At 43.3% G+C, this 21187-nt stretch overlaps 1 protein-coding gene across 5 annotated transcripts in view; it reads left to right on the top strand.

Moving 5' to 3' along the window:
- Window positions 1-21187, top strand: part of LOC126298635 (GTP-binding protein Di-Ras2) — an 847028-nt gene that overhangs the window by 698646 nt on the left and 127195 nt on the right. For all 5 annotated transcript variants that reach the window (XM_049990046.1, XM_049990044.1, XM_049990043.1 and 2 more), the window contains one exon: window positions 14728-14882. In XM_049990046.1, coding sequence (XP_049846003.1) covers window positions 14745-14882 — 138 coding nt within the window. In that variant the 5' untranslated portion in view covers window positions 14728-14744. The remainder of the gene's footprint in view (window positions 1-14727; window positions 14883-21187) is intronic.

The raw sequence follows: 21187 nt of genomic DNA, 5'->3' as shown, positions 1-21187 counted from the left end.
GCTATCTTACACAAGTTGAAAATTAAATTCAGTTATTCTGATGGGAATCCTAGTGACGTACTAGGAATACGAAGTGTGAGTCTTTTAGAACTTTCATATGAGATCAAGGAACCTCGAACCTGCGCGTTACGTAATTCCACCAACCGTGTTCGTGCAGAATGCAGTAGAAGGGTTCCACAGCTGTCCACCACGGAAGTTGCAAGTGCAGTACCGGTAACTACTTTGAAATTGACTTACGCTACTGCCGCAGTGTTAACGAAAACCAGCCAGGCAAGCACCGGCAGAGTTAGGGGTAACCTATATGCCACAGTGGAGACACAGAGAGCATGGGTGTATGTGAACCCCCTGTCAGTCAAATCGTGAGTACGTTAAGAAATAAATGAAATCTCAAGCCACACGAATATCGGAAAGGATGACACTCTCTCTGCAAGTTCTTCCGCAGAAGAATAATAGGCCACGAAGCGAGCATCCGAGCCTGAGAAATCTGATGACAGCAATCCACAATATCAAACATTTATGTCCATGGCAGAGGAGAAGCTTCACGAGTATCTCATCATTTCAATACTGACACTACAACAAACCAGTAATAAAAGGAAAAGCGAAATAAGAGCAGCAACAAAAGCGATTAGCGTTCAGATAACAAACTAAGTTCTAAAACAGCAAGTCATTAGGTGAAGGAAACAACCTTCAATCAAGTTAAGGTATGTGAACTGGAAATTTCTGCAAGAAAGGAAGAACCATTTCTGATTGAGGCATCACCTCCGGAATCGTCCCACAACAGTCAATATACGTCACCAGAGAAGTTACCAATGAAATAGGCTGTTAAGAGCTTGGTACCAGCAGAAGCAGAGAAATTGTGAATCGTAAAGGAAGGTGCAAGACCAACGGAAAAAGGCGTTTCGAAGCATTTGGAGAATGCCAGGAGCTAAATGTAAGCCAGGACACATGATATGGAATATTAAGACTACACCAGGTAGTAAAAGGCGAATGGTCCAAGGTTTTAAGATCAAAGATTTATCAAAGTTTCATAACTGCAGGATCGTACCAGCACTGAGTCACAGTTCTAGAGTAAGGTGGCATAACAGCTTGCTACGTTAGTCTAGCAGTGGGAGGCGGAAATACTATCCAAAAAACGTGACGTATAATTATAGCAAGTACAGTGACCTATACCAGATTGCTGTCTCTTTTACAATAGTAAAATGTAGCAAATTTATAAGCTACTAGCCCTAAACATAAAAAATAAGGTCAGATTTAAAATTATCATCCCTCCAACAGTCTGTATATGAGACTGATGCTGATGTTGTGTTATTACAAGACGTCAAAAGAACAACCATGCAAGTACCTGGTTTCTAGTCGCTCTTCAATAAAGCATGTGAATACCGTAAATGTGTAGCTCTCTTGGTCGGGTAAGGTATTGCTATACAAGAAGTTGAGCAATTGGAAACAGGACGAGACACAGGATGCGAAATTTGCAACATAAGTGTAATAAACTACTATGCACCATCTGGTAATACCAAGAAAGAAAGAAGGACCGTGTTTTTTAAAGAGGTCATTATTTACCTGCTGATATGAAACCATCACAACTTAATCACAGGAAGAGATTTTAGTTGTGTAGTCACCCGAAAGGATCAGACTATAAATTTTAATTATTGCAAGGAATTGCGCGACCTAGTAAAAACATGCGCTTCAAGGATGCCTGCGACATTAAGTATTCACATTAATAAAACACACCCTTTTTACATCATTCTCACGTAATATACCTGACAGGACTTAAATATCTAACATTTGTAATCAAGGTTTTACTGTGGAGGTTATTCTGTCCTGTTTCTCTGATCATTGTGCGTTATCCGTAGCAATACATTTACCAATAGAACCTACATTGATACACAGAAATAAGTGGCACTTAAATTCTTCGCTACTAAAATAAGGACAGTTACATTATGTCAGCAAAGAGACATGGACTCTCTGCTTGCCATCACTGAATACATGAACGTCAAAATCCGAGTACTGGACTACGGTCGCCAAAAAGCAACGGAGACAAACCTTAATCAAATATAGTGCTCCAAATGTTAGAGACGAATAGAGGATCACAGAATGTTACTACAGAGTATTAAGAGATCTATATGAAAAACCCAATCTGACAAACACCGACCTGCAGTTAGTAAAAGAAATAAAAGTCAGATTGTTACATGCAAAAATGACAGCAATTAGAGGAACTGAAAATAAGTCGAAAATTAAATCTCTCGCAGAGGACAAAACTAAAAACCAACCTGAAGTAGTGCAAGAAAAATACCGATATTACGAACAATTGTGTATTGAAGACCCAACTGACAAAGCATCTTCACCGCAAGCAGTAAATTCCTTCAGAAGAGCAGGAACGATAGACGATTAATTTACAGTGGAAGATGTTTTCGATCGCGCGTACGAGTCACCTGCAAACAAATCGTCAGGCAGAGATGAACTCCCGAAAGAATTTTATCAAAGCTATTGGGACGAACTTGGGCCAACATTCGCAGACGTTTTAAATGAAATAATGAGGGAAGGCGTCGTTTCTAGAGACTTGAAAGCAAAGAAAATGGTTTAAGTGCTGGAAAATAAAGGGCGAAATAAAGTCCAGCCGATAACTCTTATGAATTTCGACTATAAGACTATTGTTACAGATATCAATGAGAGACTGACGTCACTAATTCGAAAAGTGGTAAGTAAATATCAAACCTGTTTTCCAGGGAGGTCACTTACGGCAGCAATTTCCAACTACAGAGATCTGACTTGAGTTAGTCGCAGTTACACGTATACTTTGTGCATTGCCGTTCATAGAACTTCCGCAAAACTTTTGATCAAGTCAGCTGACGATACACAGAACTAGTGTTAGCTGTCCATCATACAGTTCAATTTGTTTTAATACAAATCGGACTGAAGATGGACCGCTAACAGTAGTTTACAACACGATAGCAAGAATCAATGTAACGGTTCTATAAGCGGTCAGCTGACAAACGTCATTAATATTCAGAGAGGGATTCCGCAAGACAGTCCACATTCCATGCAACTGTTCGTGTTGTCGCCCGATCCCACGCTTATTAAAATCAATGAAACATTAGCGGAAGTGACAATGTCGGGTGCACCCCTTTTCGCTAGGACCTATACATACGACGTAGGAGTTTTTGTACGAGAGGAAAATGCGACAGGAGTACTTAAGGACGAACTCGATAAATATGGTAAAAAAACTGGGGTGAAAATAAATGAAAAGAAATGTAAAATACTAAGTGGGCTAGGACATCTGGACATAATATGGGCAAGATTTGTGGAAACCCACAAATCTGTCCATGTTCTCATCTACAAATGCTCTATAAAAATGTCCGCCAAACTGAAAGGACACAACTAGTAACAAACGTGTTGCAGAAATAGCCAACAAACGGCGCTCCCGGAATCTTATCAAAAAAAAAAAGAACATTTTTTTCCAAAGCGTACTACGTAATACAGATATTTCCATTGCCAAAAATTAAAAGGTAGAACGATTATGCAACATGCCAATAAGTATGTATGACATGGAAATATTTTTAAAATGAAATATACTGATCTTGTAAAATGAAGAGACGCAGAGGGAGTTAGTCTAACAGACATTTGCTGAAAAGCCTTAGCACTCTATATGAAAGAACGATAACACTCTTAAATAGCGATCCTAGTGCTATCACTGCCAAGCTCTTTACAGTCGTCCGTCGTGCTTGCATGCAGCCGCTCGTTAATGTTGGTGAGATTGACGATAAGCTAAACCATGCGAAGCAATTTTACCTGGAAATAGTTACGTAGGAAAAACCACATTGAAAAAATCGTATTTAAGAACAAGAGAGTTCGTTGGAAAATGGCCGCAGTTCAACAGTCCCAACAATATTAAAACCAAATATCTGGTAGTCAAATGGAAAGCTGTATGGAAAAACCCCAGACTTAAAACTCACGCCTCTGTTATCGTCTCCATCATGGTATAAAGTAATCAACAATGTTTTGCCAACTTGTGAAAAGTTATATAGAGTAGGTATCAGCACCTCTGATAAGCGTTCTGACTTTGGTCTAGCGGATACATTATTATTACGTAGACTCACTTGTCGTTGTCGGCTACATAATAGGAAATGGGTGCGGTACAAGTTACGACTGCCCACGAGAAACCCGAAAACCTACTTTATGACAGAAATAGTACTACAGCCCGAAGCAGAATTCTATCCAACTAAAAAAAATTGAACAGTGATGTGGCTTCTGGATAAATATGCACACTACGTAGTCACCAGATGCGGAGATGACAGCTCAGTGAATTTCCAAATATAAATGGAACCGTGAGGGGTTGCTGGTCCCCCATCGGGCGCCTCTCCCGGTGGTGAATAGGTGAATGCTCACCAGATATGATGGGTACCGGGGAAATAAAGTACCTTGGGTGGACCAAAACCAGTGAAGAGGAAGTCAGCGGGTCGGATGCCGGAAGAGAATGTTCTTATAGCATTCCAGTGGTAGAAGAGGCAGAAGGCATCTCTACGGGGCAGACAGAGCTCAGACAGAGCCTAGGAAAGGTAAACTGCCTAGGAAATGGTAATCCAAAATATTACTCAGCGAGCTTGGAAGCTGGAAGGTGGCAGCCCCATCACCAAGCTCAACCTGCGCAGCGCTCAGAACGCGGCCAGGAGATTCTATACATACTCGCTCACATCAACGATTTGCCTCGAATAATGGCTTTAAAGGAAACGGACATGGGCTATGGAACAGAAATTCGCGAGATGGAAACAAGGAACACTTTGGGACATGGAACGCTCGTAGTCTTAATAAGCCACCTGCGGCAGCGACTTTGATATTTGAATGAAAAACATACAAGACAAACATTGTAGCTATACAGAAAGTTAGGTGGCTTGGAGAGGGGATACACTCGAAGGACAATTGTGTCATATTTTATGAGGGAGATGAAAAACATCGTGAATTTGGTACTGGTTTTGCTGTTAAGAACAATATTGTTAATCAGGTTAAGGAATTCCATCCCATTAACAAAACAATGGCTTACATTACAATCAAATGCCAGTGGTAGATATAACATTCATAAATGTCCACGCACCTACTAAAGATTCAACTGAGAATGAGAAAGATGCGTACTATGAACAATTAGAGAGAGTAATCGAAAGCATTCCAACAAGAAATATGAGAATTATCCTAGGGGACTTTAATGGAAAAATAGGTAAAGAGGATATGTTCATCCTCACAGTAGGAGAACATTGCAAGCAGTCGAGCACAAACAAAAATTTATTAAAAATGCTCAACTTTGCACTGTCAAAAAATATGAGAATTTGCTCGACGATGTTCCCTCACAGAGATATACACAAAGGTACATGCTGCTCTCCATATGGCAAAACCTTAAATCAGATTGATCATGTTATGACATATCAACGTTGCAATTCATTTATAAGAGATGTCAGAACGTACAGAGAAGCTCAAATTGGCTCACATCATTTCCTAGTGGTAGGAAAGATGAAAATCAAGATGATTTGGAATCAACAACCAAAAGCCACACCCAAACCTAATTTAGACATCGAACGACTGAAGGAACTGTCTGTTAAAGAAACCCATGCGATTGAAATAAATAACCGATCTACATCATTGCAAGAAACTGAGGAGGAAACATAGTAAAACAACTGAGGTGAAAATAAATGGAAAGGCTTGGGAAAGAAAAAAGACTGTAGTAACAGATGCAGCAGAAAAAACACTGGGCAGGAAAAAGAAAACGAAGAAACAGAAATGGTTCAACGAAAAGTGTCAGAGAGCAATGTAAAAGAGGAAACAAGCCAGGATGCTGTGGCTGCATAATAAGAAGAATGAGGACAACTGAGAGACCTTCAAGACGGTTAGAAGAGAAACAGCAAGAGTTCTACGAAAAGAGAAAAGGAAATATCTAACTGGAGTCCTAGAATCTATAGAAATGGAAAGCAGAAATGGAAACTTAAAGAAGTTGTTTCAGTATGCAAAGAAAAGTTAGAGAGGTTATCAAAGTGAAAACCTACTCGTAAAAGATAAAAATCAAAATATGCTAACGCAGCTGGAATATATCTTAGAAAGATGGAAAAAGTACTCCTCATAAATGTTAAATTGCAGTGATCCGCACATAACCAATTACGCAATGTCTGAGAATAACAGCATTAATAATGACGAATGTAGAATCACAAAACAGGAAGTAATCCACACAATTCAAAAGCTGAAAAACAACAAGGCAGCAGGCGAGGACCAGATATTAGCAGAGATATTAAAAGAAGGAGGAAGCAAATTACACAAAAAAATTTATAACCTTATCACAATGATCTGGAAAACTGAAATACTGCCTGAGGATTGGAACACTGCAATAATTTGTCCCATATACAAGAAAGGAAACAGAATGGAATGTGGAAATTACAGAAGAATCGGTTTGCTGAACATAACATACAAAATCCTGTCAATGATCATTTTGGAAAAACTTAAACCTTACCCAGAAAACATTATTCAAGATTACCAGGCTGTATTTCAAACAAACCGTTCCAAACCAGATAATTTGTTTACTATACGACGTATCTTTAAGAAATACTGGGAATTTAATAAAAACATCCACTGTCTCTTCGTTGCCTTCCAGCGAGCCTATGACAGCATCCACACAAGTAGCCTCTACAACACTTTACGAGAATTTAGTATACCCAGTAAAATCATTAGGATGATACAAGTGTGCATGGATAGCTCCCAGGCAGCAGTGAATTTCAGAGGATCCATATCCCCCACCTTTGCAATTAAAACAGGCTTACGACTAGGAGGCTCTCTTTCATGTGTCCTCTTCAACTTTGCGTTAGAGAAAATGGTACGGGAGAGTAATTTACATCTATACAATGGGCTCCGATTCGAACACAGTGAAGTAAAACTCGTGGCTTATGCAGATGATATAGTGTTGCTGAGTGAAACTGTACAGATCTCTCAGGCACAATGCCAGCAAAATGGGGCTTTTGATTAACCAAGAGAAAACAGAATATATGGAAACTGGTCGAGTAATAAACCCAGATCCTTACTTTGAAATTGACCAACATTCTAAATTCAGTAAAGTTCTTCAGTTTAAATACCTTTGATCACGTTTCAAGAGTAAAAATGTCATAACAATGGACATAAACGAAAGAATAGCCTCAGGGTCAAGATGTCTGTACCCTCTAAGCAACCCACTCAAAAGTAAAGCTTTGTCAATCGCCACAAAGATGAAGATTTACAACACTATCATTCACCCCATAGTACTGTACGGTTCAGAAAGCTGGACGCTTACAAAGAATGAAAGACAAATACTGAATGTTTTCGAAAGAAAAGTGATGAGAAAAACCTGGGGACCTGTCTTGGAGAATGGCGTATGGAGAATTCGAAAGAACAATGAAATTCATCAGTTAATAAAGCAACCCACTATCATTCAGAAATTAAAAAGTAGGAGACTGAAATGGGCTGGACATGTGGCTAGACTGGAGAACAACAAAATCACCAAGAACGCGTTTGAAGGAACTCTCCAAGCAACAAGACCAATGGGCCGACCTCGTACAAGGTGGAAAGTTGATGCAGCGCGTGGTCCACAGGGCCTGTGATCGCTGAGAATAGAGAGAGAGGTATGGAAACAGCACACTGGCAGATGAAAGATATACAACTCCGAAAACCATTTTCGATAGCATGGTAGTAACTTTGTTTGACAAGGAAGGAACAAGATTAAGAAGAAAAAGAAATTCCAAGCAAGGAAAGAAGAAAAACTAGGAAAGAAAATCACTTGCAGTGAATAAACATTTTAAATCGAGCATTATCATATGAGTTAAGAAGTGCACGATTTCGTGTTCTTTATACAGTACGTTTAGTTTTGTAGAAGGAGAGGCCGTTTTATAGTGTGTTTTGTTCTAAAATATCATAATCTTACGTTACTTCATTCAACATTACCTACGTAGTAACAAGCAAGAAAATTGTACCACCACGATGTCAAGAGCTTCAGACAACATATCACTGTAAATCTAAAGTTATGTTTATACTTTTTAACTATCTATTCCAACACAAGGAGACTTTTATAGATTTTTTTTCTTTCTTCTGGAAAGAAGCATAACCAGTGCTTTTATATTTAGCAAAAAATCTATACATAAATAAAAGTAAAGAAAAACGCACTGCGGTCATCTGGGCGACTGCGTCCCCAAAGTTAAGAGAAGCCAAACCTACGTAACACACCGTGGAATACACGTGTATAGGACAGTAATGAAAAAGACTGAGGGAAAGCAACACTTCGAGAAAACGAACTTCGAAGACGTTAGTGAACTGGTGAAAAAAGTATTACCGCAGCATTACGTATACAAATTCCCATCGTCTCAACAATAATAAACTAAAGCAACAGAAAATAAAGTTAAGAAACTAGCCAGTGATGGCAACCAGAGCTAACAGCACGGCTGGGATGGAAGGGGAGAAAGGACACCCACAAGAACGGGTCTAGGATACCTGGCTCTCATCCGGGAGGCCCGGGTTCGAGTCACTGTATCAGAAAAAGCTTTGACACTTCTTACCGATGTTTCTCGTTCTCGTTGTGTTGATCTATACCTAATACGGCTGACGTCAAAGAATTCGCAATCAGCGAATTAATTTCGTAACACTCCTATTTAGTAGAGCAGTGAATCGTGAGCAATTACTATAAAATACGAAGCATACATTTGGTAAACTTCAGGGCATTTTAAGTCCCGTTAAACTATATCTGTATAAAATATTAAAACAACGTATCTACGCCGGCCGCGGTGGTCTCGCGGTTCTAGGCGCGCAGTCCGGAACCGTGCGACTGCTACGGTCGCAGGTTCGAATCCTGCCTCGGGCATGGATGTGTGTGATGTCCTTAGATTAGTTAGGTTTAAGTAGTTCTAAGTTCTAGGGGACTGATGACCACAGCAGTTGAGTCCCATAGTGCTCAGAGCCATTTGAACCAACGTATCTACAAGGAAATACCGACTACTTTCGAAGACACGTAATACCGTAAACATGGGCCTGTAGTGAGGTAAGTCCAAATGGAATTCCATGTGCAGGATAATCTGTTCGGAATTGCCTAATTAGTTACTTAGTTTCACGTTCCATGGATCATTTTTCACTATAAATCGTAATGTTGTTGAAAGAATCATTTTACATTCACTTCGCAAATTAATTTGTAAATATCGCTATGTGCTGAACATTTACAAGGCCTTTTCATAAAAAATATACGGATGTGAGTTAGTAATTCCTACCCACCAACTTTTACACATTACAATAACAGAAATGCTTCTCCGGAACAGGAGTTGTGAAAGAGAAGCTTTTTTCAGTTTGGTTTCACATTTTACAGCTGTCTACCAGACATTTTATATCACTGGGTAAGTGATCAAAAATTTTTGTTGCAGCTTTGTGCACCAATTTTTGTGTTAAAGACAACATTAAGGTGGAAAAATGAGTGACATTTTTTCTTTTAGTATTGTATTTATCGACATCATTGTTCCTTTTGAACATGGATCAGTGCTCAAGGTCAACACTTAGAGCACTTGATATGAGATTCATAACAATGAATACACGAACCGTACACGAGTTACGTGTTAGCCACGAACGCCAGAGGTTTGCGGGAACTCTTTTTCCCCATGGTGGCACAGCGTTTTGCACCTTGCGGCGATGTTACTTTTACTGTTTGATCAAGTTCCACACATGTTACGTCGTTTAAGTGCTCTTCGAAGACTCTCTCCAGTGGCATATAAAAAATATATAGTTCATTTTTAAAATATCGGTGCTATAGTTCGGTAGCTATAAATTCTACAAACTACTTGCTTACATGGGAAATTTGCACTCGTTGCCCGCTATAGCTTAGCTACAACTGCACCTCGAAATTTTTAGTCATTCCGCATTTATGTGGAGTGAGCAGTCGTAGCCTCCTTACCCTATACATAGACACTCATCACATTTGTTTCGTTTCACTGTAACATGTCACATTCTTCAGTGTGAATCAAACGTTAAAATACCGCGTCTAGATGGGCACCAATGTAGGGATCAAATTAGGCATTACTTAGGAAATGGTTGCTAGTGGGGGGAGGAGGGAAGAAAGGAAAAGCGTGTGAAAGGCACATGACCAACGTATTAGGGCCTGACGAAAAAAGTGAAGCACCCACAATGTGTGGAGCAATCTAAATAAAATTTCACTGATTGAGAGGGTACGTTACAAAATTTCAGTGATTACGAAATAGTGTAAAATTTAGAGATTCTTGACGGTATGGGCCGCCTTATCAGTATGACGTTACACCTCCACTGGCGTGAATGCATGTACTGATTTGGTTCATAAGGGTATTTTAAAGCCGTCGTATTCCCTCCTGAGACAAGCTGGCCCACAGCTGTTAACTGGTCCTTAATACCCTGGATACTGCTACTGGAACAGAGTTGACACCCGTGCCTCCCGTCATGTCCAACATAGGACCACTGTCGTATAAGAATGCACCATAATCAGGATATTGCACTATTCGAACAGACACAGAATGAGTCAGGTTTCAAACTCTGTCATGTGACGATAACGCTGTCTCACACGAGTGAGCGACTCCTCCGGTTTCTTCATAGTGATTACTCAACATCAGATACTATTCAGACCCCTTATTTACCCCACCAGGCATGGAAAAAATACTAAAAACGAAGAACACTAATGCACTCTGGTGGCCCTTCAACCTTTTAGAGCAAACTGCAACTTCAATCATTTACCTACCCATCCTGATTTACGTTAACCGTGATTTCCCTAAATCGCTTCAGGCAAATTCCGGGGTGGTTCTTTTGAAAGAACTCGGTTTTTGGTCCCCTTCCCCAAATCAACCAACCTGTCCTTTCGTAAAACAGTCGATAGCGCACGAGACCGCTCAGCCTTTGGCTCAGGTCCAGTTAATTTGACATCCGATCATATCTTTCGAGTGCTTCACTTCTTTTGTTAGGCAGTGTATGTTTGCTGTGGAATGGAAAGCTCTGCATTAAAAATGTTCCTTCGTAATAATATGAAGTCTAGAAATCTCGAAACCAAAAACGAATTTCTTAACAGAAATGAATGTAGCTATATAGCCTGCGCCAAAGTAACAGTTCTCTTTTCAATTAGTATTATCGTAATAATTAATACTTCAACACATGTACCTTTTGAGAAAGTTATTGAAATAACGTAACAAAATTATGAGCATGAAGTTATTATGTAAAGGATGCCGCATCGCTTCTGTAGAATGTCGGCATCGTATTCAGTTGTTGTGCACTCACCAGGAACGCAACGTCCTTCGCACACGTTTTTATTTTGTAAATAAAACATAAAATCAAACTACGTAGTGCTATTCTCCTATAGGGTAGTGGACTGGTAGTCAACCGCTCCTTTCGTCAATACTCAAGGATCTTCAGGCAAGTAATGTCATATTCCATATTCCGAATCGCAGCTACGAATGTTTGTCACCACGATTCTCGGTTGGACACGCTGCAATTCTCTCGCTTAGAACAAATATCTGGCGATGCCGAATATCATATTTGTGTCAGTTTCCGTACTTCCCTTGCCAAAAATATTCAGTTTTGAGATCTCTATGGAATGTCAACACATTTTTACTAGCCTACAATTTCAAAATCTGAAGCTGATTACGTTCCCTAAATATTCATGTACATTCCAAGCAGTACATAGCTCACGATTCAAGTCATCCGCTCAAACAAAAAGTATGTTATTCGTTTGTACTTCATATAAGCTGTCTCTCGCCTTCCACTTACATCCGGAAGTAATGTTCTGCTATTAGACCAGTCGTTCGACTATAGCGTTGCTACTATATTACATACTTTTTTTTATAAATGCAAAAATTACTTCAGTAACAAAAAACGGTTCAAATGGCTCTGAGCACTATGCGACTTAACTTCTGAGGTCATCAGTCGCCTAGAACTTAGGCCTAACTAAACCTAACTAGCCTAAGGACATCACACACATCCATTCCAGGGCAGGATTCGAACCTGCGACCGAAACGGTCGCTCGGCTCCAGAATGTAGCTCCCAGAACCGCACGGCCACACGGCCACTCCGGCCGGCACTTCAGTAACAGTTTCTCTTAGTCTACAGCACATGCTTTTACGGCGTAGAATTCTGTTCGAGAGCTCGTGTTTGGGAACAAACATCGGAAATCACTTAGTTAGCTAAGAAATGTTCTCAGCCTTATGAAGGTATTACGACACTCATATATGCATATTTTACAAATGTTTCGTAATATAACGTCCGGAACGGAATCTAGATTTCAGGAAAGAGTACCACAAAGTTCAAGTTCGATTATATCGAAAATAAGTCCATTGCTGGCCTAAGACGTACTATTTGTCACTGCTAGGTCGGAAAATTTTCTTTCTGTCCTTATCTTTTCAAATATACCAAGATTTACACACCATTATTGCCATGGGAAAGATATAGTTTGATGGTCAATTAAGCCGCCGCTGATCCTTATTACTAAGGAGTGCTGCAGTTAACATTTCCATCGTTCTAGCTACATATCAGTGATAGCTATAGCTCCGAAGTGTCAGGACATATACGGGACGGGCAGAAACAGTCTGAAAAGCCTGTAACGGTGTTAGGTGGCAGCTTCTGCTGAAAAATAATTATTATGGAAAAATTCGATTTTAGCGTCGTTTCCGAGTTAATTAGCATTGGATTTAGCAATTCAGTGAGTTGCGCACGCAAATTGAAGCGGCCTGCCTGGTACAATTAAGTCAGTTGCTCTCGTAGCGCACACTGGACTCCCATTCGGGAGGACGACGGTAAAGACCCGTGTCCAGCCATCCTGATTTACGTTTACCGTGATTTCCCTAAATCGATTCAGGCAAATACCGGGGTGGTTCTTTTGAAAGAACTCGCTTTTTGGTCCCCTTCCCCAAATCAACCAACCTGCCCTTTCGTAAAACAGTCTATAGCGCACGAGACCGCTCAGCCTTTGGCTCAGGTCCGATTCTTACAACCGTTCCAGCCTAATTTTTGTATCGCTCTCTTGGTCGGTTCAGGAAACCAAACGAAGCACATGTTTGGCGATCCGTGACTGGCGGACCACTTGAATTTGCGCTGGCGGACCACTTGAATTTGCGCGCGCCAGGGCCTGCTTGACTGATTTCAGTGTTTATAAATTCGATAATGGCATGATGTATCGGATTCTTTTCTTAACAATTATTTCTCACCAGTAATTAGCACATGTAGACGTGTCTCGCAGTTCATCCTATCTCTTAAGGCTACGCTGACTGTTTAGGAGTTTCTAGAGGTAGGGTAGAATGAAAGCTTCTGTTATAGGGAAAGAAATATCATCTTCATCAATAATTCCAGCAGTTATCGAAGTTAAGAGAGTGTTCTTTCGAGGTCACGAGGGCGTCCTTCTACCCGTCTTCTTTACAGTGAACACTACTAATTACTGAGACACCCAGCGCCGTTTGAAAGAGCTTGCCCAGAAACTGATCCGGCTTCTCTCAATTTATATTTTGTTTCCGAATAGTAACGTCCAATCAAACTCAGCCCTCAAAACAGGTGAACTGTTACTGTGTTTCTTGTGGAGTGATTTTCATATCTGTAAACAACGTTTCCAGCAAATATGTTCTATCCAAAATATTCAAAAAGAAGACAAGGAGGGGCGTTAAATAAGTAATGCAACACATATTTTTCTCGGCCAATTTTGGGTAAAAAATGCGGAATTTGCTGTGGAACATCATGGAATATTCCCTCTTTTATGATGTTCTGACAGGTGGCTGCGCTACACATAGCTCTCAAAGGAACGTCTGTAGCGGAGGTGCATTCCAAACAGAGATCTGGCATTGAGTCTCTTTTGCCAGAAAACCAGAACGTCGCAGATATTCATAGGCGCTTGCAAAAGTCTGCGGAGAGATGCCAGTGAACAAAAAAACGCTGAGGTGTCTGTCATCATCGCAACAAGGTCGCGCATGCCTGTACGAGCTCCCGCGTGCCGACCGGCTGCACACAGCTGACTCCTGCGATGTTGAAACGTGCGGACACTCTCATTCGAAGTGATCGACATATCGCAGTCATACACCTCGCTGCTCAACTGGACGTTTCACACAAGCCTGCACTCTCGATAGCTCTCAAACCTTCATTGGAATGTTCATCCTCATCCACCCTACAGCCCCATCTCGCACCTTTCGCCTTCCATCTTTTCGGCCGAATGAAGGATGCTCTCTGTGAGAAACAGTACGTGGATGATTGGGAGGTTATTGATGCAGCAAGACGTTGGCTCCGACGTCGATCAGTAGAGTGGTGCCATGCGGGCACGCAGGCCTTCCCAGTCAGGTGGCGTAAGGCCTCGCATTGAAAGGAGATCATGTTGAGAAATGGGGGTATGTAGACAGAAGAGTTTGGAATAATATGGGGTACTGGAATCCTACCAAAACCAACGTGCTTTAAGAAAGAAGTGTAGCGTTACTTACTGAAAGCCCTTCGTTCTTACTGAAAACCTATGAGGCATGTGCCATACTATAGTATTGGTGCATAAGTGGCTATTTAATGACAACTTTTGTTACTTTACTTGTCGAATTACCAATACGGTATGTAAAGTGTGTCGTATCAAGATCTTTAATACCCGTTAGATGCAAGTTATTAATTAACAGCTATAGATAATAAGAAAAAAATCACGTTGATAACCTATGGTGGCTAACTGTAGCGTTGAAAGGTAGCGATTGATCATTACTTGATACTGTGTCCCTTCTGTTGCAGTGGCAGTGCAGATCAGGATGCCGGAGCAGAGCAACGATTATCGTGTAGTGGTGTTCGGCGCTGGCGGTGTGGGGAAGAGCTCGCTCGTGCTGCGATTCGTCAAAGGCACGTTCCGCGAGTCTTACATTCCCACGATCGAGGACACTTACAGGCAGGTCAGTAGTCAACCACGTCGTTTTCAGATAATGTCACTACAATCTAGCAATGAATAAAAAAAGACAGAACAATTAAACATTCACAAATTATGATAGTTTCAAATTTTAACGTTAATGTTTATCATTCCTCCCAGGAAGAAGGGCACTATATAAAATACTTTAGGTATGAAACACACATTTCTTCTGGCAAAGCATTACTTTTCTTTGTAAATCCCTTTTACACTATTAAGGCTATTTCTTTTATCGAAATGCACTCTAACAAGGAGAAGTTCCCAGTGATGGGACGTACTTTAGGAAATCATCTGTACGGTGATTTAAGTTAAGGTCCCAAGTATCACATCCTACAGCAATTCACCCTGATAGATCGTCGTTTTCGAGTAATCGACAAAACAGAATTTCGGAATTTCGCTGGATAGTATACAGCTATAAAATATTGTATAGGAAGCTGGTTACGCATTGTAACGTTTAAGGTACGCAGTCTGCTTTCCGTAGGTGAGCGACGAGGACGTCTTATTTACGTCCCGTCCACAGAGTCGCGAGCGCGCGTAGTTTGTTTACTTCCTCGTCGCAGCTAGTACTCACGTCCGTGGACACTGAGTCGCTATGGCTCTTTCGTACAGAAAAGCTACCATAAAGATCAGCTTCCAGCCTGACCACGCAAGACCACGAGCTTTTGAAATCGAACGATTCATCCGTAACGAAGTTCAAATACCACCACAGCACGTCAACGTGGTTGATGAAAAGTTATGTCACGCTGTTGTGAGCAGACGTGCGAAAACTCTCAAGTTCAAACACTCCGACTGTCATATCGGGGCGGTTACCGTTGACAATGCAGGACTAGTATTACGCACACTAAGAGTGTTACCGCAGCTTTCCGCCGGTATGGGACGGTAATTAGCCACGTGGCCGAAAAACGGAACACCTTCGAGACATACCAGGTCCTCAACGGTGTCTGACAAGTCGAAATTGAATTAAGGAAACACGTGCCATCCTACTTAGTCATAGGCGGATGTCGAACAATCGAAATGTACGATGGACAGCCACACACTTATTCTGGTTGTGGCTAGGAGGGTCATGTACGTTCGGCGTGTATTCAACGTCGGGTTACAAAAATTCCATCAGATGACACGGCAGCACTTCCTACGCTCACGTCTCTCCCCTTCAATTACGCAGGGTTGACACGATCGACCATCATGGCACACGAAAGGCTCTTGGGAGACAGAAAGCGTTAGAATGCGCACCCGTCGCAAGTCCTGGATTGACAAACATCATTACGGAGTCCACAGAGATTGCAGATAGCCGCCCATCGACTCCATCGACACGAAAGAATGGAACACGACGCAAAAAGTTGTACCGACCTCTGCTTTTCTCCCTGAGGGGGTTGCGATGCGGGAGCCACACGCTCCTTCGAACACACGTCCACAAACAAAGGTCATCGAGGAAACATAAAAGGCGACGTCGCATACCCTCAGACGATTGCCTCCAGCGGACGTCTTCTCCAGTTGTCAACCGGACAGCTGACGAGACGAGAAAAATGGATGACACAGGATCGCCCTCACCTGATACTTTCTCTGATTTCGACAAACCCGTTGCCGCTCTCTCGGAAAACAGATCACAAGCACAGCGCCCCCACTGGTACTTAACCAGAAACAACTGCGGATTCACCCTTGGTCAAAAAAATGGTTCAAATGGCTCTGAGCACTATGGGACTTAACTTCTGAGGTCATCAGTCCCCTAGAACTTAGAACTACTAGAACCTAACTAACCTAAGGACAGCACACGGATCCATGATCGAGGCAGGATTCGAACCTGTGACCGTAGCGGTCTCGCGGTTCCAGGCAGTAGCACCTAGAACCGCTCGGCTACTCCGGCTGGCTCACCCATGGTCACTCAGCTCACAAGTGTTCTACCGCAGCCACTGTTAACTTCCGAATCTTGGGCGGTTGACATTGAAGACGATTCTGCGCCCGCTGTGGTGGATGAAGAGAGAGGTCTCTTCTCCTACACCTCAGCGCCTCCCGAGTAGCAACAGATGACAGCGCAGACGCGGCCTGCAGATTCCAGGCCCCAACTTTTACGGCGGCGCTGACGGCGGCCCCCATTGCAGGAGACGATCTACAGACTTATCGCTTATCGTCCATCAACATAAATACCATTCCGACATGTACGAAGTTGTCGCTGCTCCAAGACATGCTCAGTGCAGCAGCCGTTGACGTTGTCTTTCTCCAAGTCTTCGTCGCCGATTTCCCGGGTATGTATGGTTACAAGGGTCATGTGTCGCACACGTCACCAACTAACTATGGAGTCTCCTCAGGGAGGGCCTGTAGGCGGACGAAGTACGATCGTCGTCGTGGCCGATCGCTCTTATTCGCAGAAGGAGTAGCAGCGCATTTTTAGGGCAGACGCTATGACTTGGTATTAGGGGCGATTTCAGTAGTACCCAAGCACCTAAAGATTAGCTGCCATGCGATTCACAGCGCTCCGGACTTGGGACACTCATCAGCAATCTCCAGCTGGTAAATACACGGGAACATGTCCGAGGAAATCGACTGGGATATATTCTATTCACGAGCCACTCGTCTAGTCGCACTGATAGGATTTATGTTGCCCGTTCTCTCGCAGCAACAGTGAGCGGCGCGGAGGTGTGGCCAATATCGTTTCTGATCATGAGGCCTATATACGTGCCGTCACCCTTCGTCGCCGACCGGTGTGGCGCAGCCGACATACCTGGAAATTAATCTTTGCTCATCTCGCTTCTCCGCACTGTCGACGCGCCATCGAGGATACGTGGAGTTCGTGCGTCCGCCGCCTCCCGACGTATCCTACATCGATCAGTTGGTGATTAAACTGCGCCAAGCCGGCCCTACGGAGAACCTTTATTACGTATGGTCGTTAGACCGCTGCTTGGAGGCGGCATACCCTCGATTTTTATTTCACCGTCCTTCACGATTGTGCCTCCTTGCCATCCACACATGAACGACAGATAACATTACAGTGTGCGACGGCACAGCTCGTAGCCCATATGTGCCGACACCTCAAAGGGACGATCGTCCGAGCCAGAACACATGACAGACTCACAACGGAACGACCCACAACGTACGACGTCTTTCGAGAAATTAAACTGCGAAGACGGGCGCTGATTCAGGCCATCACTACTGAGGACCGCCGTCACCACACCACACAACGCGATGTTGGTGCAGCCTTCTTCGACCATTACGCACGACTTTATTCTGCTCAATGTTCCGACCCGACGACGCTGACAGGAGTCTCACGACTGGTTTATGTTAGTGTCCCACAGAATTTAAAAACTGAATTATTGAACGACATTACGGAAGACGAAGTTATCGACGCCATAGGTAAAGGAGCGGTGAACAAGTCTCTCGGCCCTAACGGGCTCCCTGTGGAGTTTTATAGAACTTTCCAGTATTTACTGGCTCCCAAGTTGACAACCATCTGTCAGGAACTTATGTCCCCCTCGGTGCCGCTCCGCACGCCCCTCGTAGAAGGAATAATTATTCCGGTTCATAAACCTAAAGGTGGGCCTCGAGTACATGATTACCGCCCTTTAACATTCGTCAACTGCGACATGAAGATACTCACCAGACTATTAGCAAACCGTATAAGACCTACCCTGCCTCATTTCATCTCACCAGATCAGGCTTGCCTAGGGGATATCAAAAACATCCACACAGCACTGTGTCGATATCGTGACATACTAGCCCTAGCGAGGGCACGCCGCATCACGGGAGCGCTGTCGTCACAAGCTTTTAACCAAGCTTTCGATCGAGTGTATCACGCGTACCTAACGTCCGTTCTCCAACACATGCAGTACCCACAGCAATTCACAAACGTCGTAATGCGCCTCCTCAGAGGGACGACTTCCAAGATGCCTCTTGACGGGCGTCTCAAGAAGTCCCTCCCGATTTTCAGATCGGTGCGTCAAGGCTGCCCCTTATCGATCTTACTCTGCGCTCTGGCACTGGAACCGCTCCTTTGCGGCCTCCGTCAACGTCTCACCGAACTCACCTTCCGTGACGTCACATTTCGTTGTACAGCATATGCGGACGATCTGGTCCTCGTGCTCCGCAATCGCGCCGAAGTAACCAGCTCACTAGAATGGATTACCACACACAGTGTGGCTTCCGGCAGCTGTCTCAACGTCACCAATTCGGTCGCCATGGCCATAAAGAGACGGGTTGACCCCAACGTGTGTCGACCCCCTACAGCGTAGTGTCACTGTCAGATGTCTCGGAACAGAGTTTCACGACGACATACGATCCACTGCGGCCCTTAACTACCGCCGCTTATTACAACAAATTCGGGTCAAGATCTCCAACCTTCGTCTGCGGACCCTTGACATTTTTCAAAGGACTCACTTCGTCAATGTTTACCTCGCGTCGCGCCTTCCGCACGTAGCAAGTGTCCCTCCAGTACCGTTACTGATGTCTCGACGTCTATTAGACGCACTCAGAGCCTACGTCAGTACAGGCATGCTCTTCAAGTCAGTTATAAGTTGCTGACTCTTCCCCCAGAAAGAAGAGGTCTTGGCCTAGTCCATGTCCAAGACAGAGAGGAACAACATTAACTGGTACGGATTGTTGTATGCGCCGCACTGAATGTGCCGATGGGTTCAACTTCAGATTCAGAGGGATGACACAGTACGCACATCAAGCTGTGACGCCACTACTCGGAGAGTTTGACAGGTTTGCTGCTGGAGTCATTAGCTCCGTCCTCCCCTATGCCCCCGCTGATGACGCAAGACATACCTCCAGCCTTTTATTACTTCGGGCACTTTTACATTGAACATAGTTATGTCCGTATTGCAGTACCACCGACAAAACAGGCGTGGACGCGGTACATATATCGCGTCCTACAGCAGAGGCGCCAGCCAAACATCGTGGAGGCCAGAAACCCTCAGGTTAGTTTGAAGGTGGTGTGGTGGACGATACGCGAGGTTACACTGGACACAGACGTCCGATCCACATCGTACATCACAGTCAACGGTAAACGGATCACCCGATCACGCCTCCACAAGATAAATGTGGCGGACTCGCCTCTATGTGCAGACTGAGGAGTACCGGACACGGACGAGCACCGACTCACATGTGGCGCGGCAGAAGACGTATGACGGTTGGTGCGACAAATTTCGTCGTATTTTCTACGACTGACTCTGGAGCACATCACACCTCGGCTTCTACTATTTCTGAATGAACAGTATTTCCCGCGCACCAAAACCAACGCAGTCACTTGGGCCCGTAGGCATGTGGTACAATACTTATTTCACGATGGACCTAAAGATGTATTGGATTTTTGCAACTACCTACAATTACTTTGGTAGCGCCCTATGCGATCGTCCACGCATCTGGACCATCAACAGGTAGGAGAAGATACCCATTGACTCAACTGACAAGAACATGTCCGATTACCGGTGTAATAACATACGACATGCGTGAAGACGTACCTGGATGATAAAGAGTAGTGACACACACTTTTGCTTCGTGTAAGAAGCAAATTTTTCGTTTCCCCATGTACAGGGTGAGTCACTAACTATTGCCACCTAGAATAAATCCGAAAGTATGACAGTAGCTGAAACTTTTGAGGGAAAAACGTTGCATGGGACAACGGGAGTCATAATATGACGTTGGTTTTTTGTTGCTAGGTGGGGTCGCGTCAGAGATATGAAGATCAACTTCGTTTTTATAAATGGGATGCTATACTTTGGTACTTATTTTATGATAGTGGCTATCGAGGCGCATCCAATGATGTACCTTTGAAGGTCAATGAAGTTCAAAAAGGTGGCATGAACGTCCATTTACAGAAGGTGTTCGAAGTGGTGACCACTAGTATCAATGGAGTGCTCCAATCTTCTTATCATGGATTGATTGGTATTCCTTATCACTTTAGCACTTATCGAAGCACATACTCTGATAGTTCTAAAATGGTTCAAATGGCTCTGAGCACAATGCGACTTAACATCTGTGGTCATCAGTCGCCTAGAACTTAGAACTAATTAAACCTAACTAACCTAAGGACATCACACACGTCCATGCCCGAGGCAGGATTCGAACCTGCGACCGTAGCAGTCGCGCGGTTTCGGACTGAGCGCCTAGAACCGCGAGACCACCGCGGCCGGCTCTGATAGTTCTCTCTCGTATATAGTGCAAATAGTGAATATTCGCCGAATACGGCGTATCCATATAACGTACCATTCACATGTAAAAACCATTCGACGGTTTCGCAATACAACATTAATAGGAACGGTAAGACTAGTATTGTCGAATCAAGCGAATGTGAATTATGTATTC

The sequence above is a fragment of the Schistocerca gregaria genome, chromosome X, assembly GCF_023897955.1.
Source record: "Schistocerca gregaria isolate iqSchGreg1 chromosome X, iqSchGreg1.2, whole genome shotgun sequence".
In the NCBI taxonomy this organism is placed as follows: Eukaryota; Metazoa; Arthropoda; class Insecta; order Orthoptera; family Acrididae; genus Schistocerca; species Schistocerca gregaria.
The sequence above is the reverse complement of the archived record's forward strand: the minus strand, read 5'-3'. Positions and strand labels throughout refer to the sequence as shown.